General features: G+C 31.6%; 1 protein-coding gene across 2 annotated transcripts in view; it reads right to left on the bottom strand.

Moving 5' to 3' along the window:
* Positions 1-22,255, bottom strand: part of LOC145323816 (ras GTPase-activating protein raskol-like) — a 122,664-nt gene extending 100,409 nt beyond the window's left edge. For both annotated transcript variants that reach the window (XM_080166374.1, XM_080166372.1), the window contains exons 1-2: positions 21,966-22,255; positions 7,503-7,848 (exon numbers count right to left, since the gene is read on the bottom strand). In XM_080166374.1, coding sequence (XP_080022500.1) covers positions 7,503-7,588 — 86 coding nt within the window. In that variant the 5' untranslated portion in view covers positions 7,589-7,848; positions 21,966-22,255. The remainder of the gene's footprint in view (positions 1-7,502; positions 7,849-21,965) is intronic.
* Positions 22,256-22,651: the final 396 nt, after the last annotated feature.

The following is a 22,651-nucleotide window of genomic DNA, read 5'->3' as shown; positions in this document are numbered from 1 at the left end:
GCCTAAAAGGCAGCGGATATTAATCGGTTTCGAAGCCATAATGGAAAAAATCCTAAAATACTGTTACTTAAATATGACGTACATAGGGACAGGCGGGCATATTTAGGAACAGGCGTACGTACGTACGAACACATGGACAGGCAAACGTATATGCCCTAATTTCAGAGTAGATATATTTGTAAAACATATATTGAATACTTTCAAATGGCAAAAAACATGGATGTTTTAATGCTACAATCATCCATAAAAATTAGGATAGAACTCAGACAGATGGATTCGGCCTAAAAACCGATTAAAGTGGTTTTAATTAGATTAACCAAATCTCAATCTGACGGAATCCATCATTTACCCAGGCGATGGCAACATCCCTTATTTCGGTTTGTGGAACCACTGAGACCCCCTCTCCTCGCTTCCTAACCTAACATTTAGGGAGGGATGGAAAAATTAAATTAATCTACAACACTTTCTTCCTCAAAAAAGTGGGAGGGAGTAACAATAAACTTGAAATTATACTAGTTTTGTAAACACAATCTCTTATTCGGCGGATTAAAATCTTTTGGTTGAAACTAGCGGTGCCCAAATTTTTCAACCAACTTTTTTCTACAAAGGGGTAATTTTGTTTATCATGAGATACTATGTCATGATAAGTCCTGCCGTTTGCAAGATCTTACTGGAGACATAAATTAAATACAAACATACATCTAGCTTCTTTAAAGAAAAAGATCTTTTACAATATAAAAATTCTATAAAAAAAAAAAAAATTTCAGCTGTTGGTAAAACATCTACCCCTAAAACCATGTATAATTTATTTATTAGGGCAAAACATATTTAGGTCTATTAATTATATACACTCTAAAAACAAATATTTTGGTGTTTCAACTTTTATTACATCAATATTTTCCTTGAAGGAAGGTTTAGACACCCACCCAACAAATGGAAATAACCAAGACATTAATGAACTTCCCTAAAAAGCAAATACATAGTTGGTTCAGGGCATTTACAAGATATTAAATGACAGATAGAAAGACTGTAATAATGTTTAAGAAATAAAAATATTTCCTTGCAGTGTATATATTTGTAGCCCTAACAAAATTAGAGTATGACCACATTGCCTTAAGATATATTTGTTTTTAAAGCAAGCATATGCATATCTTTTAATAGCGTAGCTACTTTTGATAAAACTTAGATAGTCGCCCATTCTTCTATTTGAAAGAGCATACCTATATTAAATTGCCTATTATTTAAATACTAGAGTTGGCTCGATATAATTATCTCCCTATTGGATAGTTTTCTATATGCATATCTATTTCTCAATAAATCTATTTTCCCCACCCGGCATTACTATCTAAAAGAAAGTAAATATTTAATAATTTAAATGATTTTTAAAGATTTTTTTAAATTATATTTTTTTCTTTACATTACCATCACCAAAGGGTTAATGATGATGATTACAATTTTAGTTTAATATTTGAACACACAAAATGTCGCCACAATCGAATTCTTTTAAAACATAGTTTTCTTAAATTTATCTTATTATAAATTTAAATTTTCTTTTTTATGATTAGAAATTAAATACATCAATATAAGGTAAATAGCAACATGAAATGAAAAAAATGAATTTATTTTTAATAAAGTAAAATAATGGGTCTTATCGTTCTGGGCAATGAGAGTTTATTATGGATTATTGGAGCACTATGAGTTTTATTCATATATTCCTTGGAAAACTTGAGCTCGTTTATAGACATTTATTTCCTATATAGATCTGACATGGATCTTGAAGCAATTAAGCAGGCCGTTTTGTACATGTTAAAAATTGGAAGATTTCATTAAATAAAAGTAATCGCAAATATACTTAGTAAATGAAGTTTATTTTGCTAACAAATTGTTTTATGTACAATCCTCAGATGCTTATAATAAACTCTATAATATGACCCTCAAACACTAAAATTAGATTATAAAGGATGTTAAAAATATAGATTTCAAATAAAATTTTGGGAAACATAATAACAAAACATTCCTTTTTTTTACTCGTAAAAGCTTATTTTCTTAAGATTCAAAACAATCTATTGAATCATAATCGGTGTGTATTAATTGGGAGCTATACATACTACAAATGTTGTTATCCTTGTTTTACTTAAACCCAAAGGCTATATAACTTGTTGGGGGTTAAAAATCATGTTTCCCTCATATTAATAGTAGGTATGTATTTATGTCTTTCCTTCTGTTGCAAAGGATCTGCAAACCACTGAACCAATATGGATCTTCTTTACAATTAAGCCTTTTTAGGTCCTTAATTTGCTATAAAACGGACTAACATATATGTACAATCGTCAAGAATAGATTTTTAATATAAAAAGGGCATTTAACTGCCGTTTTAAAGAATCTTTAAAAAAAGACTATTCTAAAATTAGATTTAGTCCATGTAAAGCATTTTTATGATACATTAAGGCATTATAAATGAATAGATAGATGGACATATGGATTGATAGATAGATGGAAATATGTATGAATAGATAGATCAACATACAGATAGATGGACATATGGATGGATAGATAGATAGACATATGGATGGATAAATAGATGGGACATATGAATGGAGAGATAGATGGAAATATGAACTAATAGATAGATGGACAAATGGATAGATAAATAGATGGGACATATGAATGGATAGATAAATGAACATATGGATGGATAGATAGATGGACATATGGATGGATAGATCGATGAACATATGGATGGAGAGATAGATGGACATATGGATGGATAAATAGATGGGACATATGAATGGATAGATGGATGGACATATGGATGGATAGATAGATGGAAATATGGATCGATAGATAGATGGACATATGGATGGATAAATAGATGGGACATATGAATGGATAGATAGATGAACATTAATGGATAGATAGATGGACATATGGATGGGTAGATCGATGAACATATGGATGGATAGATAGATAGACATATGGATGGATAGATCGACGAACATATGGATGGACAGATAGATGGACATAAGGATGGATAAATAGATGGGACTTATGAATGGATAGATAGATGGGACTCATGAATGGATAGATAGATGAACATATGGATGGAGGGATAGATGGAAATATGAATTGTGGATAGATGGACATATGGATGGATAGATAAATAGTCAAATTGAGAAATACACATAGATATAGATGGACACATGGATAAATAGATGAACATAGAGATGAATAGATAAATAAATATATGGATGGAAGATAAATAGATAAATATTGATGGATAGATAAATGGATGGATAGATAGATAAACGAATAGATAAAAGGGCATGTGGATAGATAAATGGACACATGGATGGATAGATAGATGGAGATATGAATGGATAGATAGATGTAAATATAAATTAATAGATAGATATAAATATAAATTGATAGATGGACAGCCTAAGTTATGTGAATAATATTCAAATTTCTTTGACTGCACCGTAACCTTTTTTTATTAATATGCGTAGCATCTCTATAACTTATTAACTATACCAGCGACTGTCAGCCCAAACCGTATCATAACAAAAGATGTTAAAAACAGATCCTACTGCAGCTGTGACCGGCGATAAAAATAAAGGGAAAGCCTAGCCCACAATTTTAAGTGGGGGGGGGGGGACATTTCTCTCATATGTTTGCTTTTAAACAGATAGTTTAATTTAAGAAGGGTTAGTTTTGTTTATCATTATTGTGGATGTAAATCAATTGTCCTATCCCTTATGATCAATGACAATATTCATAATTTTAATTGGTCTTCTTTGGACAAATATAATCTTGTTTTATTTTAAAAGGAGCAAGACAAAGCAGAACCATAAAGCAACCGGCGACAGACGCCCAATAGTCCAAGAATGAATAAATCTATAAAGATAGATGTATAACACAGACTATTGTTAAGACATTTTTAGTCTGCTAGCAAATTGCTTTCTGCTCTTTTGTAGCGATTTGGCTGTGTTAATATTCCCAACGCTATTGGCTGACATTCGAAGACTAATTGAAAGTCGGTACAGGGTCCACAGGGTGGGGTCATACAGTTATTTAACCACTCCCCACTCTATTGTTATACTCTAATCAAGTTCGTACGAAAGTTTAAAAGTACAAGGGTAACATATCTAAAATACTGCTTCTAACTGCTCAATATTTGGTGTTAAAATGATTAAAAGTATTTTATCAAAGTACAATATTTGTATAACTCGATGAAACCCCATATATACAAGATAAATTACTGTACAAAATGTGACCCTAAATTTGCCTATCATAGAAGCAAAACGGGTCATATAGCCCATAACATATTTTATCACTTCACAAGCTAAAGTCACAAATAAAATACCTAAGGTTTTACAACAAAAAAAGTTTGGATTTTGTAACTTTGTAAAGATCAATCATAAATATACCTTAACTTGCGAAAATTTTAGCAAACAAATGACATAATGTGTTTTGTGATTAAGGCAACTAATGTTTTAATCTTTTTTTTTCAAACTTTTTCAGTTGTCATCTGTATTTTATGATGAAACCTAAGATTCAAAATAATTTGTGACATTGTTCTATATAAATGTATGTTTAATATCTTTGATCATATTTGCTGTTATCTAATGTCTCATACCTATATTTTTTTAGACAAAATGAATTGAAAATGATTGCTAAAATCGAAATATATCTTCATGTCTTAGAATAGTGTAATTTTTTTAAAAATAGGTTGAAAAACATACTAACTTTAAAATAACAAAAATAAAGGAAAATTTATGCTGTTGTAATAATATGCGGTTCTGATGTGCAAAATAGAATTCATACTAGTGACGTTCGCAGGGCTTTCCCAGGGGGGGGGGGCAGGGGGTTAAACCTTGAGGAGGTGAAAAGAAGGGGAAGGAAGACCTTCCAATTCCAATATCAAGCGGGTGGGGGCATCCCTCCTCCCCACTTCCTAATTTTAAAAGATGTTTTTCAGTTTAAAAAAGATCTAGATACTTAACTTGATATCCAAGTCATGTTTAAACTCAAGAAAAAATACAGCCACCAAAGAGACAAATAGTCCTGAATAAGGCGTCCACTGGATAATTTGATTGATTGATTGATTAATACTTGCCCTTGAAATTGAGAGCCCTGACATTTATACTGTAAGCTATACATACAATAGATATATTATTATAGATCAACAATCTTAAAAGAACAATTATGTCTATGAGTAATAATCACATCTAAAGGGATATGACAGTCCACGATAAATTACGACAAACAAAATTGACCCTTCTATTTTCTATATTAAAATTATTAATAAAAAGTTTAGGCAATGAAGGTTTGTATAACCCTCTTTAATCTAGTTCTAATGAAAGTCCATAAATTTTTTGGGCCAACGAATGAGCGATCGTCTTATAAAATTTTGAGTTCTTATAATGAAACAATAATTCATAATTCAGGTCATTGAAAAATTATCTTCTTTCTTGCAAAAATATAGATGTCTAATGGTGAACGTCTATTATTGGTGCAATGCAATGCTTTTGATGTGCGATCACATACCCACATGTATCAAATAATCGAATCACAAGAACCACACATTATTACAACAGTAAAAACTAAAAAGTGCCCCTTCGCTTCAATATCACCAGAGAACGCTATTATTTTTTTTAATACTAGCGGCTACGCCCCTAGAGGCCTCTAGTGGCACTTTGAATGTTTTTTTTTATTTAAAATATCTAATTACAGAAATAATTGGTTTATGTTTCGTTGGAGTCTCTTTTTCGGGAGGGGTAATTTTTTTCTAGGGGCGATTTCTCCTGATAGGGTGGTGGTACCCTCTCCCAAAATAGTTATAAACCTTCCCGGGACTTATGAGAAGCTACCCTGTTAAGGAGAACCCGATCGGTTCAGCGGTAAGCGAGATCCTTCGCTACAAACAAACAGACAAACAGACAGACAAACAAACAGACAGACAGACAGACATCGTTCTACCTTGTATTATAGATTATGTCTTTTTGCGAAAATGAACAAAGAGAGAGGGGACAATGGGCTGTTTAATACACTAGTCCCCAAAGTTCTATAATATCGTTTTCTTATTCGTTGGCTTAACTACTTTGGAGACTTTAAATGGATTTTGATTGGTTGGCTTATTAAGTTGAGTGTTCAAATGTTTCAACCACCAATCTAGAGAAGGAGTAATTTTGTGTAATAACGTTGTGGATGTACATCAATTACCGGCCATTGTCTTATCCCTTTAGATCCCTGTAAAGAGGAAACACTATGCAGTAATGATAAACTATGCGAAAGTGGATGCACACCATTGCTTTTAGAGAACATGTGCATTACTAAAAGAGTTCCTGCAAAAAAGGTCAACAAAAACAGCGGCGAACCTGCTCTTTAAACAGAAACATTTCAATGAAATGTTACTACATAGTGACTAATTGAAAATTAAAATTAAAAATCAAATTGAAAAAGAAATTATGAATTTGTTAATATAAAAACAGCAGTAAAGTATAACACTGTAAATAATTTTTGTAATATTGTATAAACAACTGACCATGTAGCTTAAACTTGAAACCGACCAAATTAAACTTGTTATACATCTCTCTCTCTCTAACTCAACCAGGGAGGGAGGAGACATGGGACTGTATGTTACACTGGTACCCAAAGTTTTATATATTTGGGTAATTTTAATGAATATTAGTTGGTCGTGTATAAGTACGCCCGCCCCACTCCTTAAACACACAAATAATGCTAACAGTAAAGGTGCTATTATATGCTTTAAAGACTTTAAACTATTTCAATATAACATTTACTGAATATATCCCAAGATTCTATGGTATAATCTACTATATTAAAACCTTTAATTAAATTGCAAATTATGTACCTTTCTTTTCTTAAAATGAAGATTTTTTATGGTTTATTTAGTAGATTCTATGATTCTATCGCGTCTTCTCTGTTTAAGAATTCAACTTTGATGTTTGCTATACTATGCTCAAGAGATGAAAGTTTTATTGCTATAGAACAAGAACGAAATCTTTGATACCATACTAGCGCAGCTGAAGTATCTTACATTGGATTAGGATTGGTTGGTTCCAAACTAGTAGTGTACCACCTTGCAAACAATAGTTAGGATTTACAGGGGTAATTTTATTTATCATCATTGGGAATAATAATATACATCAAAGTATAGTCTATTGTCTTATCCCTTAAGATCCCTGCTAAATTTATCTTTCGGTAATAACCGGTTTTACTACCCGCAAGAAAAATGGTTATTCATCGCATCGTATTATAGACAACTTTCTGCGGATAGTAAAACTTAAAATATTACATATAGTTGTTAACAACTTGGGTCTAACAAAACTGGTATTAATACCTATTATGATTTTTATCTTAATAATCGTGGAAAATTGTCTTTAATACGATGTTATATATGATTTTTCAGTATGGTGAGAACCGGTTCTAATCCAGCGGATATATTAATCGGTTTCGAGGTCATACTGGAAAATAATTACCTGTCCACAAGGCTTTGGGTTGACCGAATGAGTTCATAGTTCTGGTTGGCTCCGGCCCCGAACCCCAGCCGCCGTTTTAAATCCATCTTATCGCCGCCTCCGCCGTCCAGTAATTGTCAACTATCACTGAATATTACTGTATTCTGCATTTAAACACCTTTTTGTCCCGGCCACCCTTGCTTTATCTATATTGTTCCTTGTTGTTTATAGGTTTAATTCACTTTGTTTTTTGGATGTTTTTTGTCACTGATTTTTGGGCGATTTTTTTCTCACTGTTTCTGGCGATTTTAATCAATGATTTTAAAGTTGATTATTTTGTGAAATACTTTAGTTTTGTTTTACAAACCTGAAATAAAATTAAAGTTATTAGTATTATTCAAAAAGTTATTATTATTCAAAAGTAACAGGATGTCTTTCTATCTGTCTGTAGCTTAAGATCTTACTGACCGCTGAAACGATATTGTTCTCCTTTACAGTGAAGCTTCCTAAAGGTTCAAGTAAGGTTTATAACTATTACTTATTTTCTATTCTTATATTATGCCCATATGTATTGCAGAATCTAACAACTATTTCATGAAAAAAAAAACACTTAAGACCATTTTAAGCAGGTATTGACATAAATTATCATTAAAGAAAATATAAGTTTCTTTAACAATCTTTCAGCGGCTGTATGACGTCAAAAGTACAAAAACGAGTTTTGGAGTATTTAAATATAGATAAAAAATTTATTACATAATTAAACATTAGGTATAGACTCAAATTTTATCATTTAGTATTAATTAATATTATTTTTTTAGTTTTCATAAAAGAGAAAATTTGAATTTAAATTTCTAAACAAGTGTCTAGGTATATTATTGAAAATGGAAAAAAATTCCGGTTTTTTTTCATCGAAATTTTTCTACATGAATTTAAGTTCGTCAGTTTATCCTTCAAATAAGATGTGCTAATATCGATCTAAACTTCATATCTCTAGCGGTTGCGCCCCTAATATCTAATAGTCTATAATCAAACAGGGGAGGTAGGGTCAGAAAAATAGTATAAAACCATCCCAGTAACTATGCGAAGCTACACTAATATGGATATCCTAATCGGTTCAGTGGTTAGTGAGATCTTAACTGACAGACCAAAAACCTTACTACTTTATTTAAAGGATATGAAAAAAAACTTAATAAATCTTATTCATGGGTAATATATATATTTGTCTTTGAGTTTATGAATGTTGTCATTCTTGTTTACATAGCACCAAGTTAATAAATTATTAGATAATCAATTCAACAAAAATAAATGACTCATAGATTTTGTTAATAATCCTTACATATAAGTAACTAGATGTCTGTCTGTGTGTCTGTTCGTTTAGCAAAGGATCTCGCTAACCGCTGAACCGATATGGTTCTCCTTTACTGTGAAGCTTTATAAATATTTTCTTTTTATAACTAAAAATGAAAGGAAATTAGACTCCCTCCTCTACCTCATGTACCACTAGGGGCGATGCCGCAAGTTAGTATCCATTTTAATAAAAAAATGCATGAAAAACCAAAATACATACATACACACAAAAGTACTCAATAACATTGCTAAAAAAAGAGTTCAATAACTTATAAACTTTTCGTCTTCTGCGAAATGTGTTTTTTTCCCAAAATATTTGTGGTAGGCAATACAATTCCGCGTATCATAATATTAAATCATTAGAACCCAGGGATCTAAAGGGATAAGACAATGGCCGATAAATTGTTGTACATCCCACATGATGAAACAGAAAATTACCCCTTTTGTTGATTAAAATTAGTGGTTGAAACGTTTGAACACTCAACTTAATAAATCAACAGCCCAATGTAACCTCTCTCTCATATTATTTCAACAGCACAATCTGTCCCTTCCTTTTTGTTTTAGGCTAATAAAATAACATTATTCCTCTTCATTTTTTTGCTATTGTAACTTTTATGCGATTATGAAGCACTATGAGGATTTGACATTTTTGCGCAAGAGCATGGAGTACCACAAGGCTCTGTTCTGATGCTGTAATAATATGATACATGTCCGGAAGTGAATACTAAGTATGGAGTACTACAGGGCTCTATACTGGGGATGTGATTGTATACGGAAGTGCATGCACATCTCTAAGTTTGTGTGAGATTGCATTTCTCAATTTCTTACTGTGAACCTGTTAAGTAGCGAAGCTACATTTTAATTCACTATGTCTGTCCCTCTGTCTGTAACGATACGGGGTAAATGTTATTTTTTCTCAACTGCTATTTAAGATTGCTGTTTTTTTGCTTAACTATAAATCATTATTTTTTTGGGCTTTGCTACTTATGGACATTGTTATTTTTGTTATTTTATTAAATAAATAGTTTTAAGCAACTCTTTGATTACTTTTAATAACAGTTGTATACATAAGTTTTGACATTGTAGATTGAAAAAGTCATAAATGGAGAGAACTTTGACTGTATATTATTCTGGTACCCAAAGTTTTATTAACATGCTCGTTCATTCTTTAGCTTAAAAACTTTGGATACTTTTGTAAAATATTAATTGGTAAGTTCAAAATTTCTGTTTCTCAACTTTTCAACCAATTGTTTTATCTACAGAACTTAGTTTAAGAATGTACATCAATTTATCGTCCATTGTCTTATCCCGTTATTAATTATTGTACATAAATCACTGAAAATGACAAAAACATCTTAACAATTTAGACAACGCCGCTAGAATTATTGTTTTTGTTCTTGTTTATGTGCTTTCTCTAAACATGACTAAGAAAGATACAAATTAAATTTACAACTGGGGTTTTCTCGGGGAGGCAGGGAGAGAGCAATTGAAGATAAATTAATATCCACACCAAAAAAAGAAGATGAGGGCAAATATCCCCACATTTAAATTTTGGTCCCAGGGTGAATTTTATCCTAGGGGGATGTTTCCATGGAAGTTTGCTACCCAGCCCGCAAAATGGCAACAAACCTGCCCTAAACCTATACCAAGATATCCTAAAGACTGATTCAACGCTGTTTTAGATATATTACAGTACACATAAACAGAGTCAGTTAATCTAGTTTGTACGATTTAAGGTTTTAAAGCAAAGAATTATTGGAAAATGTAATTAATCTCCCATTAACTAATCCCTGTATTCTAGGTTAGTTTTCTATTTTTTCTCTGTCACTACTCTGGCTTAATATTAGAGTTAAAAATACTAAAATAATCATATTATAAATCCCCAATGATGGTAAACAAAATTACCTTTTAGAAAAAGTTAATGGTAGACAATGCCATTTTCAACCAACCAATCAAAATTAAAAATACCCTATGTTTTAGAGACAACGAATGAGAGAATAGACGAGATAAAAAAAAAACAATAAATTCAGTAAAAAATAACAACTGTTTCGGAGATCTTAAGATACTTCTATGCTACCTCTATTACAACAACTAATTAATGAACTGAAATTTAATTAGCAGAGAACTCTCTAGGACTGCTAGGCTGTTGTTGTCAGTTGACAAAATATCTAGGGATCTTAAGGCAATGGACTATATTTCAATGTACATCACAAATGATAATAAACAAAATAAACCCTTGGGATTCCTGGGCTGCTGTTGTCAGTTGACAAAATAAGCAGGGATCTTAAGGGATAAGACAATGGACGATATTTTAATGTACATCACAAATTATGATAAACAAAATAAACCCTTAGGATTCCTGGGCTGCTGTTGTCAGTTAACAAAATATGCAGGGATCTTAAGGGATAAGACAATAGACGATATTTTAATGTACATCACAAATGATGATAAACAAAATAAACCCTTAGGATTCCTGGGCTGCTGTTGTCAGTTGACAAAATATCCAGGGATCTTAAGGGATAAGACAATGGATGTGAAAAGTTTAATGTACATCCCAAATTATGATAAACAAAATAAACCCTTAGGATTCCTGGGCTGATGTTGTCAGTTGACAAAATATCCAGGGATTAAAATCTCGTGTATATCAAAATTGTTGGTTGAAAAATTTGGACACTACTAGTTTGGATCAACCAATCAATATTTAATAAAAATAATCAAAGCCAACGAATGAACTTAGTGAGACCAGTATAATCAGGGAATCTAAGGGATAAGACAAATTGAAGGTTCAAACCAGTCAATGATTCTTGATTTTTATCAAAATTTAATAATTAAAGAACATACCTAGATGGTTTAAAATAAATTAATACCTATAAAGCTATAGGAATATGTCAATTCTAGTGTTTTGTAAACAATAAAAAAAAAGAATATATAAAATGTTTTGGCTTGTCTTTGCTGTATTATTTATGGATATAATTTTCCTTGTTATACTTAAAATTTAAATTATTACGTAAGAATTAAAAGATGAAATTAACTTGCCATAGTTACATGGATCCTAAGGGATAAAACAATTGGTGATAAATTAATATAGAGCCCCAATGATGATACACAAAAATACCCCTTCAGTAAATGAAAAGTTGGGACACAAAATAGATAGTTGGGAACCAACCAATCAAAATTAAAATAGTGCCCAAAGTTCAACTTCTGACAAATATGACAATGCAAATATAAAACTTTGGGTACTAGTGCCATTTACAGTCCAATGTCCCCTCCCTCCCTGCAAATTATTGACAAGCTTTGCACCTTATCAAAACAAAATGTGGTATCACTTCCGCTTAAAGTATTACATTATCAAATCACCAAAACTGCGAATTTTTACAACAGTACTAACTACCTCTTTCTCTTTGTTTCATTTTGTTCATTTTGATAATTTGCTCTTGTTTCATTTTACACTGTAGAGTACCTACTATACGGAAATGATAGCACAATGGCAAAAAATAATATCTTTAGGAAGCTAGCTATTACAAAATAGTGTTTTTATATAATTTTAAATATTTTTAAACAGCATTAATTTTGCCTTTTTATTAGGTAGTCCAAGAGAATTTGAAAATAGTAAATATTCCAAAGAATCAATATATTGTGACTTTTGTGTTATTTGTTATCTTAGGTGGCAAAACAATGATAACTTTGTACATAGGAATCGCAACTAAAATATGAAAAAATTAAAACAGAAAAAGAAGAGTAGACTGCAATATATGTAGAAAATATTAACCTATTGAAGCCTTTCCTATTATGCTAAAATTCACCAAACAGAGCTTTTTAGCTAGCACATAGAGGCACCTTTTTGAAGGGTATTATAATTTTAAATATGCTTAAAACCCAGAAATTATTTCCACCTAGAGTATAATATATCATGCCAGTGTTAAAAAATTGCATTTTGTATAGGTGGTGCCATTAAATATATTGGATAGCAGTAAAACAGAGCAATTTAAGGACTCATTTAAAAGAAAGACACCCTTACAACAATTTTGTTTAATAAAGACTGGTAAAGTTTTTTCTCGTATTTATTCGAATCCAGTGGATAGGAACCGGTTCTCATCCATACGAAAAAACTATGTCTAGCATCGTATTATATCCAGCTTTCTATATCCGCGGAAAGCCGTTTATAATACGATGCAAGAAATAACTATTATCGCATTATGTTATAAACAGATTTTACATTTTTGTACATTTTTATATTTCACATTAGAGGAAACTGGATATAATAGATGCTATACTAATTTTTCGGTATGGCTGAGAACCGGTTCTAATCCACCGGATATTAATCGGTTTCGAAGCCATACGGGAAAGTGTTTTGAAGAAAATTCCTTATAAATAAAAGAATATATAATTTTCATTAAATAGAACCTTCTTTTAAATCAGTCATTATACAAGAAAGTTAGTAATCAATTTACTCCATTAACTATCGGTTAGACATTTAACAGTTATAGAGTAGCTGTGCTAAAAATTTTTTTACAAATTTTGTAACCCCTTCCCCCAAAATTGCAACTTTAAAGATGTGATGGGTTGAGGGGGGGGGGGTGAGGTGTAGAGGGATGGGTGGTTAAGTTGAGATGCAAAAATTAATTGATTTTTTGCGGATATTTTAGAATTAGCATGAAACAGCGGTGTACAATCTTTACCGCAAATTTTAATATGCGCATTTTACATACTCCCAAATATCCAATAAGCAAAAGAATTAAGAGTAAATAATTTTTTATTAATGAGAGTTAAGCAAAAGTTTCGGGGCTAACAAGTTTTGTTAGCTCTTAGGGGCCGAAAGCTGACGGGCCAACAAACTTGTAGTAAGGGGGGGGGGGCGAAAGTGACACTTTTTGAAACCAAAACTAAAAGTCAAAGGAACTCAACTAAAAAAAAGAGTTACAGGTCTGACATTTTGCATGGCAGTTGCTTTATAGAGTACAATATGGAACTGTGAAGAAACGGCGTCGCAACCGCCGAAAACCGCCGTGAAAAGGCAAAAAAAATTTCGGCGGGAAACGGCGGTTTTCGGCGGTTGCGCCGCCGTTTCTTCACAGTTCCATATTTTACCCCTATAAAGCAACTGCCATGCAAAATCTCAGACCTGTAACTCTTTTTTTAGTTGAGTTCCTTTGTTGACTTTTAGTTTTGGTTTCAAAAAGTGTCACTTTCGCTCCCCCCCTTTAAAGTATGGCTGAGAACCAGTTCTATTCCAGCAGATATTAATCGGTTTCGATATCATACTGGAATATCATATGTATGTAGGGGAAGAAATAGCACATATTGGGAATGCACATTAATTTATCGTCCAATGGTATATCCCTTAAGATCCCCTATCAAAATTTCTCTTTAAGAAATAAAACAATAGCGTACTGTGTTTCCTTAGAAAAATGACCAATTGAGGACATTAAACAAATGTACTTCAAAAATAAATTTGAAAGGTGTCGGGCATTTTAAATAGTGCAGCTACTCTAATCTATTTCTATGATTAATCTGTCATATCCAATATTAGGGTTAGGATGAGTAAATGGGACATACTATCATGAAGAAAATAGACTAAAACATGACCAATAGACCAATACATATTGTAGACCTTATGTTCAGTCGTTTTCGAGATCTTAATAGACAAATGGACACACAAGCAAGACATTTTTTTAAATAAAAAAAATTGTCTCAAAATAACAAATAATTATGGGTGTGTATTGGTCATGTAGTGAAAGGGATAAAGAGGGTGCATGGTTTAGCATATAATATTGTAAAATCCAGGAAGGGAGTGGACATTGGACTTTAAATTCAGTTGGTAACTACAGTTTTTTAAACTCCTTCATTCAGTGACTGTCTATCTGTTTAATATTGATTGGATGGTACAAAATATCAGTGATCAAACTTTTCCCCAATAATTTGACATTTTGTTTATCATAATTGGATGTAAACATCATTTTATCGTCCATTGTCTTATCCCTTTAGATACCATAATAAAAACATTATAAAAAAGTCATTTTTATTCGTAGAAATTAAAGGAAGTTTATTTTTTCTTCAATTGACCAATCCCTATGAATTCTTACATGGTCTATTGGCTCAAGTCTATAATTTCATTCCTAGGTGCGCCAACATTTCCGCAATCTTAATTATCAAATCATCAAAACTGCTTATTATTGCTAAACAGGTGTATGACAATAAATGACGATAAATTGAAATACATTTCAGTTCCATTGATAATAAAAATGTTAATGAAACTCTCACTATGAAACAAACTTTCTATTTTTCCTTTTTCAACAAATATTAAATGAAAATTTGCGAGAATGATGAAACATATTTTATTCATGTTTTTCTATGAAATTTCAATACTATACTATACTTCCTACTTAAGAGAAATAATTGGAAAAACAATAGCCATGTGACATAGAATCATTTAGAATAGCCATATGACTCACATAGAATAATTTAGAATAGCTAATATTACATAGAATAATTTAGAAAAACCATATGACATAGAATAATTTAATAGCCATATGATATAGAATAATTTAGAATAGCCACATGACATAGAATAATTTAGAATAGACATATTTGATAGATAAATTTTGAATAGCCATGTGACATAGAATAATTTAGAATAGACATATAACATAGAATAATTTAGAATAGCCAATGGCCATATAACATAGAATAATTTATAATAGTCATATAACATAGAATAATTTAGAATAGCCATATAACATAGAATAATTTAGAATAGCCATACAACATAGAAAATTAGAATAGACATATGACATAGAATAATTTAGAATAGCCTTGTGTCATTGAATAATTTAGAATAGCCATATGACATAGAATAATATAGAATAGCCTTGTAATAAGTTATGATAGCCATAAGAAAAGAATATTCTACAGTAGACATATCATAAGCCGCTTACTGAGACTTTGATTGCACAACCTTTGTCTGGCATTTCTTACAAGGACATTCAATTCCAAATATTCAATTGAGAACATACCTGCAAAAAATATATATGAATAATTTTTAATCAAACAAAATAATAAATTACTGACCAAAAAGTTTGGACATCACAAGTTCGGTGTTCCAACAATGAAAAGTTTTTAAGCCAACGAATAACGTCGTTATACAACTTTAGACTGACAGGCATAAAAAACAAGCATTTTGAATTAAACAGTAGCTTCACTACTAATAAAAATTGATCCAGAGTTCAGTAAGTGGAGTTAAAGGACGTACGTATGGATTGACCAGTGCCAGTTATATGGTAGCTGCGCTACTAAAAAATCGAACGTCATTATAAAAGCACTTTATTGACAATAGCCACGCGTGAAAATGAAAATAAGAATTGAATTGAACAAATAAAAAAAATATTTTAACAATCGATATATTATTACTTGGATGTTGCACCAGATTTTCATGCACTTAGATAAAAGTAATACTCGCAGCTGGCAGAAAAAACAATACTCCCTATCCATCCCCTCCCCTCCTACTTAATGAAATGACCATTAAATGAGGTTAAGATTAGAAAAAATATTGACGAAAAATTTTCCCCTGTTAGGTAATATATCCACGTATATCTTATATCCATTCTTTTAGCACAGTGAAGTTACTTTCTACTTACATTCAATAATAGGTTATTGATTAGGACCTAAAAGCTTTTGAAATGATTTTAAAATTTCCCTCAAAGCACCTAGTCTAGCACAAAGCCCCTCATCCACATTAATTTGAAATAAATTGAAAATAAGGTACTAGTTTTTCATTTTATTTTTTACATTGAGATAGTTTAGGTTATATTGGGTACAGGGAAGCCCCGCAGGGTTAGGGCTAGGGATGGCAATTCGTCAAATTTTTGGACCGGATTCGGATTCTTACAAGAATCCGTCAAAAAAATGGCGGATTTCCGCGGATTCCGGATTCTTATTTTTGGCGGATTCCGGATTCTACCTAGCAATATTTCAAAAGGATTTTTTTTTTTTAATTTAAATTAAGTGCTACATATGTCCTAAAAATTAATGTTCTTGGTGTTCTCTATAATTCACTTTCGATAATCGAACCAGATTTTAAAAGATTTTATATGTAATGATAATCTTTGCCTTCAAAAAGCGGCAGTTAAAAGACAAAACTTAAGACGCTAATTTTAGCCTACCAATTAAGAATCCGAATCCACTATTAAAAAGGATTCCGGATTCGGATTCAAAAATTGACCAAAAATTGGGCGGATTCCGGATCCCGGATTCGGATAAGGATTGTCAACCCTAGTTAGGGCACAGAGAAAAATAAAGGATCGGGTTAGGTATGTGCTTGCTAGAAAATATTCAGGAAAGGCGCTGCCTCTAGCCTCTAAAACCTATATTGTAGCTATGCTAATAAAAAAGTTATTCTTATAGCTATAAAGATTGAAATCAAAAAATAAAACAATTTGAAATTTATTTATTATTCGCTGATGAATAAAATAGCTATGAGGAAGTGTAAATAGCTTTATCAAACAATAAAATTTAATTGTATTCAATTTTCAGCAGTTTCCCTTAAAAAGAAAATGGACCACAATTAAAATGTTTGGATCATGGAAGAAAATGAGGTTGTCATATTTTCACAGTAGCCCATTCCTAGCCCCAGCGGGGGGGCTCTAACCCTGCGGGGCATTAACATTTACATTTACCTAACCTAACCTATAATAAGCTATCAAAAGCTATTGTGAAAGTCTTAAGGGATAGGACAAAAGGAAATAAATCATTGTAAATTAAAAATGGCTAAAAAGCTTGGACATTGCTAGCCATGCTAAAAGTACCCAAAGTATTAAGCCCCTGAATAAGAAGTATCATTATGAAACTTTGGGTACCAAGAATATTTACAGTCCAATGTCCCTTCCTTCCCCAGAGTTTCCCTTAGGGACTAGAAATACATGTGTAAAGTTTTTTTTTAAATTATCAGGGGGGCCGGGTGGGGAGGGGGGTATTTTCTCTATTATCAGTTCGAGGAACTTTCTTCAGGGAAGAAAAGGGCACTAGCGTTTAAATAAATATACCACCAAACCATACCGTTACATATTTAAAAGCCAGGTATCAATGGCAGAATTTTGTATTTATTAGATTATGATTTTTATTGGCCTCTGTCAATGAATTTCTGTATCAGAAACAAATAACAAATATTTACGAGTGTTTATAAATTGCAAAATACAAAAAAAAACATTGCTCAGCTTCTCTATAGGTTGGTTTGGCACTACGGTCGGTCAGTACGTCCGTTTGTTTGTCTAACCCTGATTTTTTCTTGTGAAAATTCCTCTGTATAATACTTCAATATACTTTTTGCATCAAAATTTATAAGCTTGTTATTGCAGCGCTAACTATGAACATAATTTCCTGGTTTAAAGCTTTTTTTTGGCGATTTTGTATTATCAATATCAAGGAAACATTTTAAATCCCAAATCAAATGAATACAATACCCAATAAACAATAAAAATAGCCTTTAAAAAGAAGTTTAAAATTCATTTGCTAATTCTATTTAGCATGCTAGCAGCTTCGCCCCTAGCATCTAGAGGCGCTCTAACAAAAAAAAAATGAGACTTTAATTTAGAAATAAAATATCCTAATCAATCCAGGAACCTATTTGAAAATTCCCAAAAATGGAGAACTCAATCGGTTTAGTGGCTAGTGAGATATATATACAGACATAGGTCTAAAGATGGTTTTAGGCTAATTTATTTATAGTTTTAAGCTATTTTTCAATCGATCTCTAAACCTTCGAATAAAAAGCCCCTAGACGCTAGGGGGCGTAATCGCAAGTTATTAATAAAATTAACAGGTCTAAATATTATAAATTTGCTAGGTACACTTTAGTTGCATATCGTTTGTCAGGTGGTCACTTTGTCAGGCTAACTATTGGAGGGGGAGGGGTAGAGTTTGAACGTTGCCACATTACAGATCATAAGAATATTAGCAAGGAGATCAATTAAAGGGGACTGTTGTCTGGTCCGGTTCATAATCAATGATTTGGGAATAGGACAATAAATGTTGAAATAATCTTTTCTCCTGTTGCAATTAATGTTTGGAAGGTAAGAGATGTACTTCATGAAAGCTTCCAGGGTCGTCTAAGCTTTTTATTTTGATGGGGATAAAATTAGGGGTTTCAAAGGACTGTTGTGGGTAATCTTATGTATTTTTTCAAATTTTGAGTTGTTTAAAAAGAGTCGTTAAAAAATTTGAGGGGGGTAAATACCCCTTCAACAGAGGTTAAGTAAATTTGGAAGAAGTCCCCCCCCCCCTCCCTAACTTTAATTATATAAAATAGCTTACTAATTAAAAAAAAATAGTCTTATTTCATTTCTTCTTTTTGTATTTAGATTTTACGTACATGGGCTTTAAAGGCTAAGGTAGAATTAGCTATAATTGACAAATCCGTATATATTTCAGTTTATATGAACACTTATTTAAAAAAGACAGGTTCAGTTTTGTTTAACATGGATGTTTCACCACTTACGCAAAATTATCAATTTACTAAAATATTTAAAATAGACGTTATTACTGCAGAGCGGGATGTTTTTTTTTTTCATTTAATTCACTCATATCATTAAAATTATCCAATGTTTTTTACAGAAGAGGGGGGGGGGGGAATTTCCACCCTAAAAATAGTTATAAACCTTCCCAAGACCTATGAGAAGCTTCGCCGTAAAGAAAAACCATAAAAACCCAGCGGTTAGCGAAATTTTAAGCTACATAAACACAAAATAAAGACCTCCTGTTATTTTTAAAAGAGGAATTGAGTCTTTTAACAAATATAAAACGTATAAGTATAAAAACGAGTTTTGAAGCCAGGTTTAAAAACATCTTTAAAATAAATACAAAAAAAAATTAATGAGTATACCTAGTCAATATATATTATATGTTAACTTTTAAATATTTTACTTAAGTTAATTTAAACTAGGTAAAAATAAGTTTTTAAAATTTAAGAACTAAAACTTTATTTTCACTTTATCACAGTGCAGTGTCAAAATTACAAAAATCATAAATAGAGCAACCAAATTTTCCTTCCCTACATTTGAAAATCCAACGTTCAAATTTTTACATACATTTTCTTGCACTTATGTAAACCATTTTGCAAGTATGTCATATTCGCGGAAATGATAAGACATCAGATTTACTAACTGTAGGGGTGGTTTTTTAAAGATTTTAGGGGTGTAAGGGGAGGGGGGGGGGGCAAAAACAATAAAATGGTTAAGGATAGAAAAAAATCAGGGAGGTAGGGGAAAATGGCGATAAAATAAATCTACAATACTTTATTTCTATATCATTTTTCATATACCAATAACAGAATCTAACGAACAAGAATAAGGGGTGAGATTTATTTATCATATAGTGCCCTATCCCTACGTCCCTGGATAGAAATGGTCAATTTTTAAAAAATAACATTAAAAAGGGGTGGGGGAGGGGGTTTAAAATATGGATAAGGGGGTTGGTTTCAATAGGATAGGGAAGTTTTCACAAAATAACAAAATATTTTATTAATCCTATCTATAATACAAAGTAGTTAGGTAAATAAAGAAGAAATTATTTTTTGTCTGTAGTGAAGGATCTCTGTAGCCGCTGAACCAATGTGGTCCTCCTTTAGGGTGAAGCTTCTTATAGGTCATGGGAAAAATTTTCAATATTTTGGGGTAGGGTCTCTCCACCCTCCCAAAAAAAATTAACTTTTTCTTTTAAAACTCAAATTGAAATATGGGGAGGGGTTCGACTTTTCCCCCTCCAAATTGTGTCCCTAGAGGCTTCTAGGGGGCGAAGCCACTAGTAAAATTTAAAAAGTACTAAGGTTTTTTTTTGTCTGAAGCTTAATATCTTAATATAACTACTAAACTGATTCAGTTCTCTTTCTAAGGTATTTTTCACTTTGCTCCTTTGATGGTTTTAGGCCATACTTTTTTCAGATTTAAGTATTGGGTGGTTTTAAGCTATTTTTCTATCCCTTCCCTGCCTCTTTGAATGCAGATCCCCTAGAGGCTAGGGCGTAACCTCTAGTTATTTGTATTGAAGTAGATGTTTGAGTGCCTGTATGATACTTCATATCCCTAAAACGGCTGTATAGATAAGGGCCTCCCGTCCTTGGCTCTTCGATGGTTTTAGGCTATTTTAGGGAATATCATTATATCTATAAACTTGGATGTTAATAAATTTATGTAAGAACATTGTATATCATTTTTAAAATTGCGTTATAAATATAGTAAGCTTAGGCACAATATCGACGTAAATACCATGAAAATTGGACTAAAACAGCCAAGTAAGTCTCTATAGTTTTGGCTGATTTTGAAAATAAATTTCTGGTCGTTTTACAAAAATACTCTTGGCTTATAACAAGTGGTTTAGAAAATTTGAATAGAAAACTCATGTTTTCATTTTTAAAGTTATTTTTCATGGGAGGGAGGGGACATTGGACTGTAAATTAAACTTAGTTTTTAGAACCATATTATCTTATTCGTTACCCTAAAAACTTGGGATATTTTTATTGAATCTTAATTTGTAGGTTTTTTAAGTTAAGTGTCCAAACGTTTCAATCACTAACTGTAAACTACGAAGGGTTGATTTTGTTTATAATCATTGAGAATGTACATAAATTTAACAGTTGGTCCAAAATAGCAGTATTCAAACATTTTAATTATTAGGGATGCATTTCAATTTATCGTCCATTGTCATATAATTTAATAACCCTGGTTATTATATTTAAGAAAATTGAATAACGTTAATTATCTAAGAATTTAAGTAATTTGTATTTTTATTGTTCAAAATATTTTAATTAAAACATAAAATCTTGATATTTTATAATTTGAAAAATTGCATGGCGAACCGGGCTTGTAGCAACATGACTAATCGACCTAGAAATCCCTATCTACAAAAATCATTTTGATACGATGATTTAACATTGTTTAAATTAGATAGACACGCGAACTTTCTGGCAATGATTATAGAATTTCTTCGCTTAAGATATTATGCCTTATCATCCCAGGAATCTTCATGCAAGGTTTGAAATCAATAGAACTGCTCTAACATTGCTAAAATTCATTGCAAACGGACCTACGTAAGGACATTCGGCCTTTTTATAATTGTAGAAAAGCTTCGATTTTAAATCTTAAAATTTACCTTTTATAAGTAACATTCACACAAAAAAATCACAAAATCTTTATTTAAACTTCTTGTAACTTCAAGATTATTTTTAAAACGTAAGATTTCACTTTTTAAAAAATCTTATTATTCACTTGATAAATTCAATTTTCTTTAGTTATTTTCATTTATTATTAACAAATATTAATTATTTCACTATTTTAGATGTATTATATTTGAAAAATCACTTTATTTTATGTAAAAATCACGTTAAAAATTCAAAAATCGCACATAATCGCTCCCATGGCAATCGAATCTCATATAAAACTAAGAGTAAGCTCTACAAGTCAAGATGTGGGGGGAAGGGGACAGAGAAAGAGATAGAAAAGGGAAAGGGAGAGAGATAACGACTCTGCACGGTGTAATACTCCCCCCTCTCCCATCCTCTTTCTGGCAGCGTGAGATAGAGAGAGAGGAGGAAAAGGAAAGAGTTTGACAGAGGTAGAAATAATCAGTGAGAGAGAGAGAGAGAGAGAGAGAGAGAGAGAAAGAAAGGGTGACAGAGCGCAATGGAGAGGTAAAAAGATATGTCCTACAAAATAACATATACGAATCATAGCAAAACGTCCCGTATGAAAACATACTAATATTTTTTCATTAATAGCGCAATTATAATGTTGATAAAACGTTTAACTTATCAGTATTACTTTAATTAAAATGCTGTT

Source organism: Acartia tonsa, chromosome 7 (genome assembly GCF_053477335.1).
Source record: "Acartia tonsa isolate MP-2025a chromosome 7, ASM5347733v1, whole genome shotgun sequence".
In the NCBI taxonomy this organism is placed as follows: domain Eukaryota; kingdom Metazoa; phylum Arthropoda; class Copepoda; order Calanoida; family Acartiidae; genus Acartia; species Acartia tonsa.
Note: the sequence above shows the minus strand (reverse complement) of the source record. Positions and strands in the feature narration are given on the sequence as shown.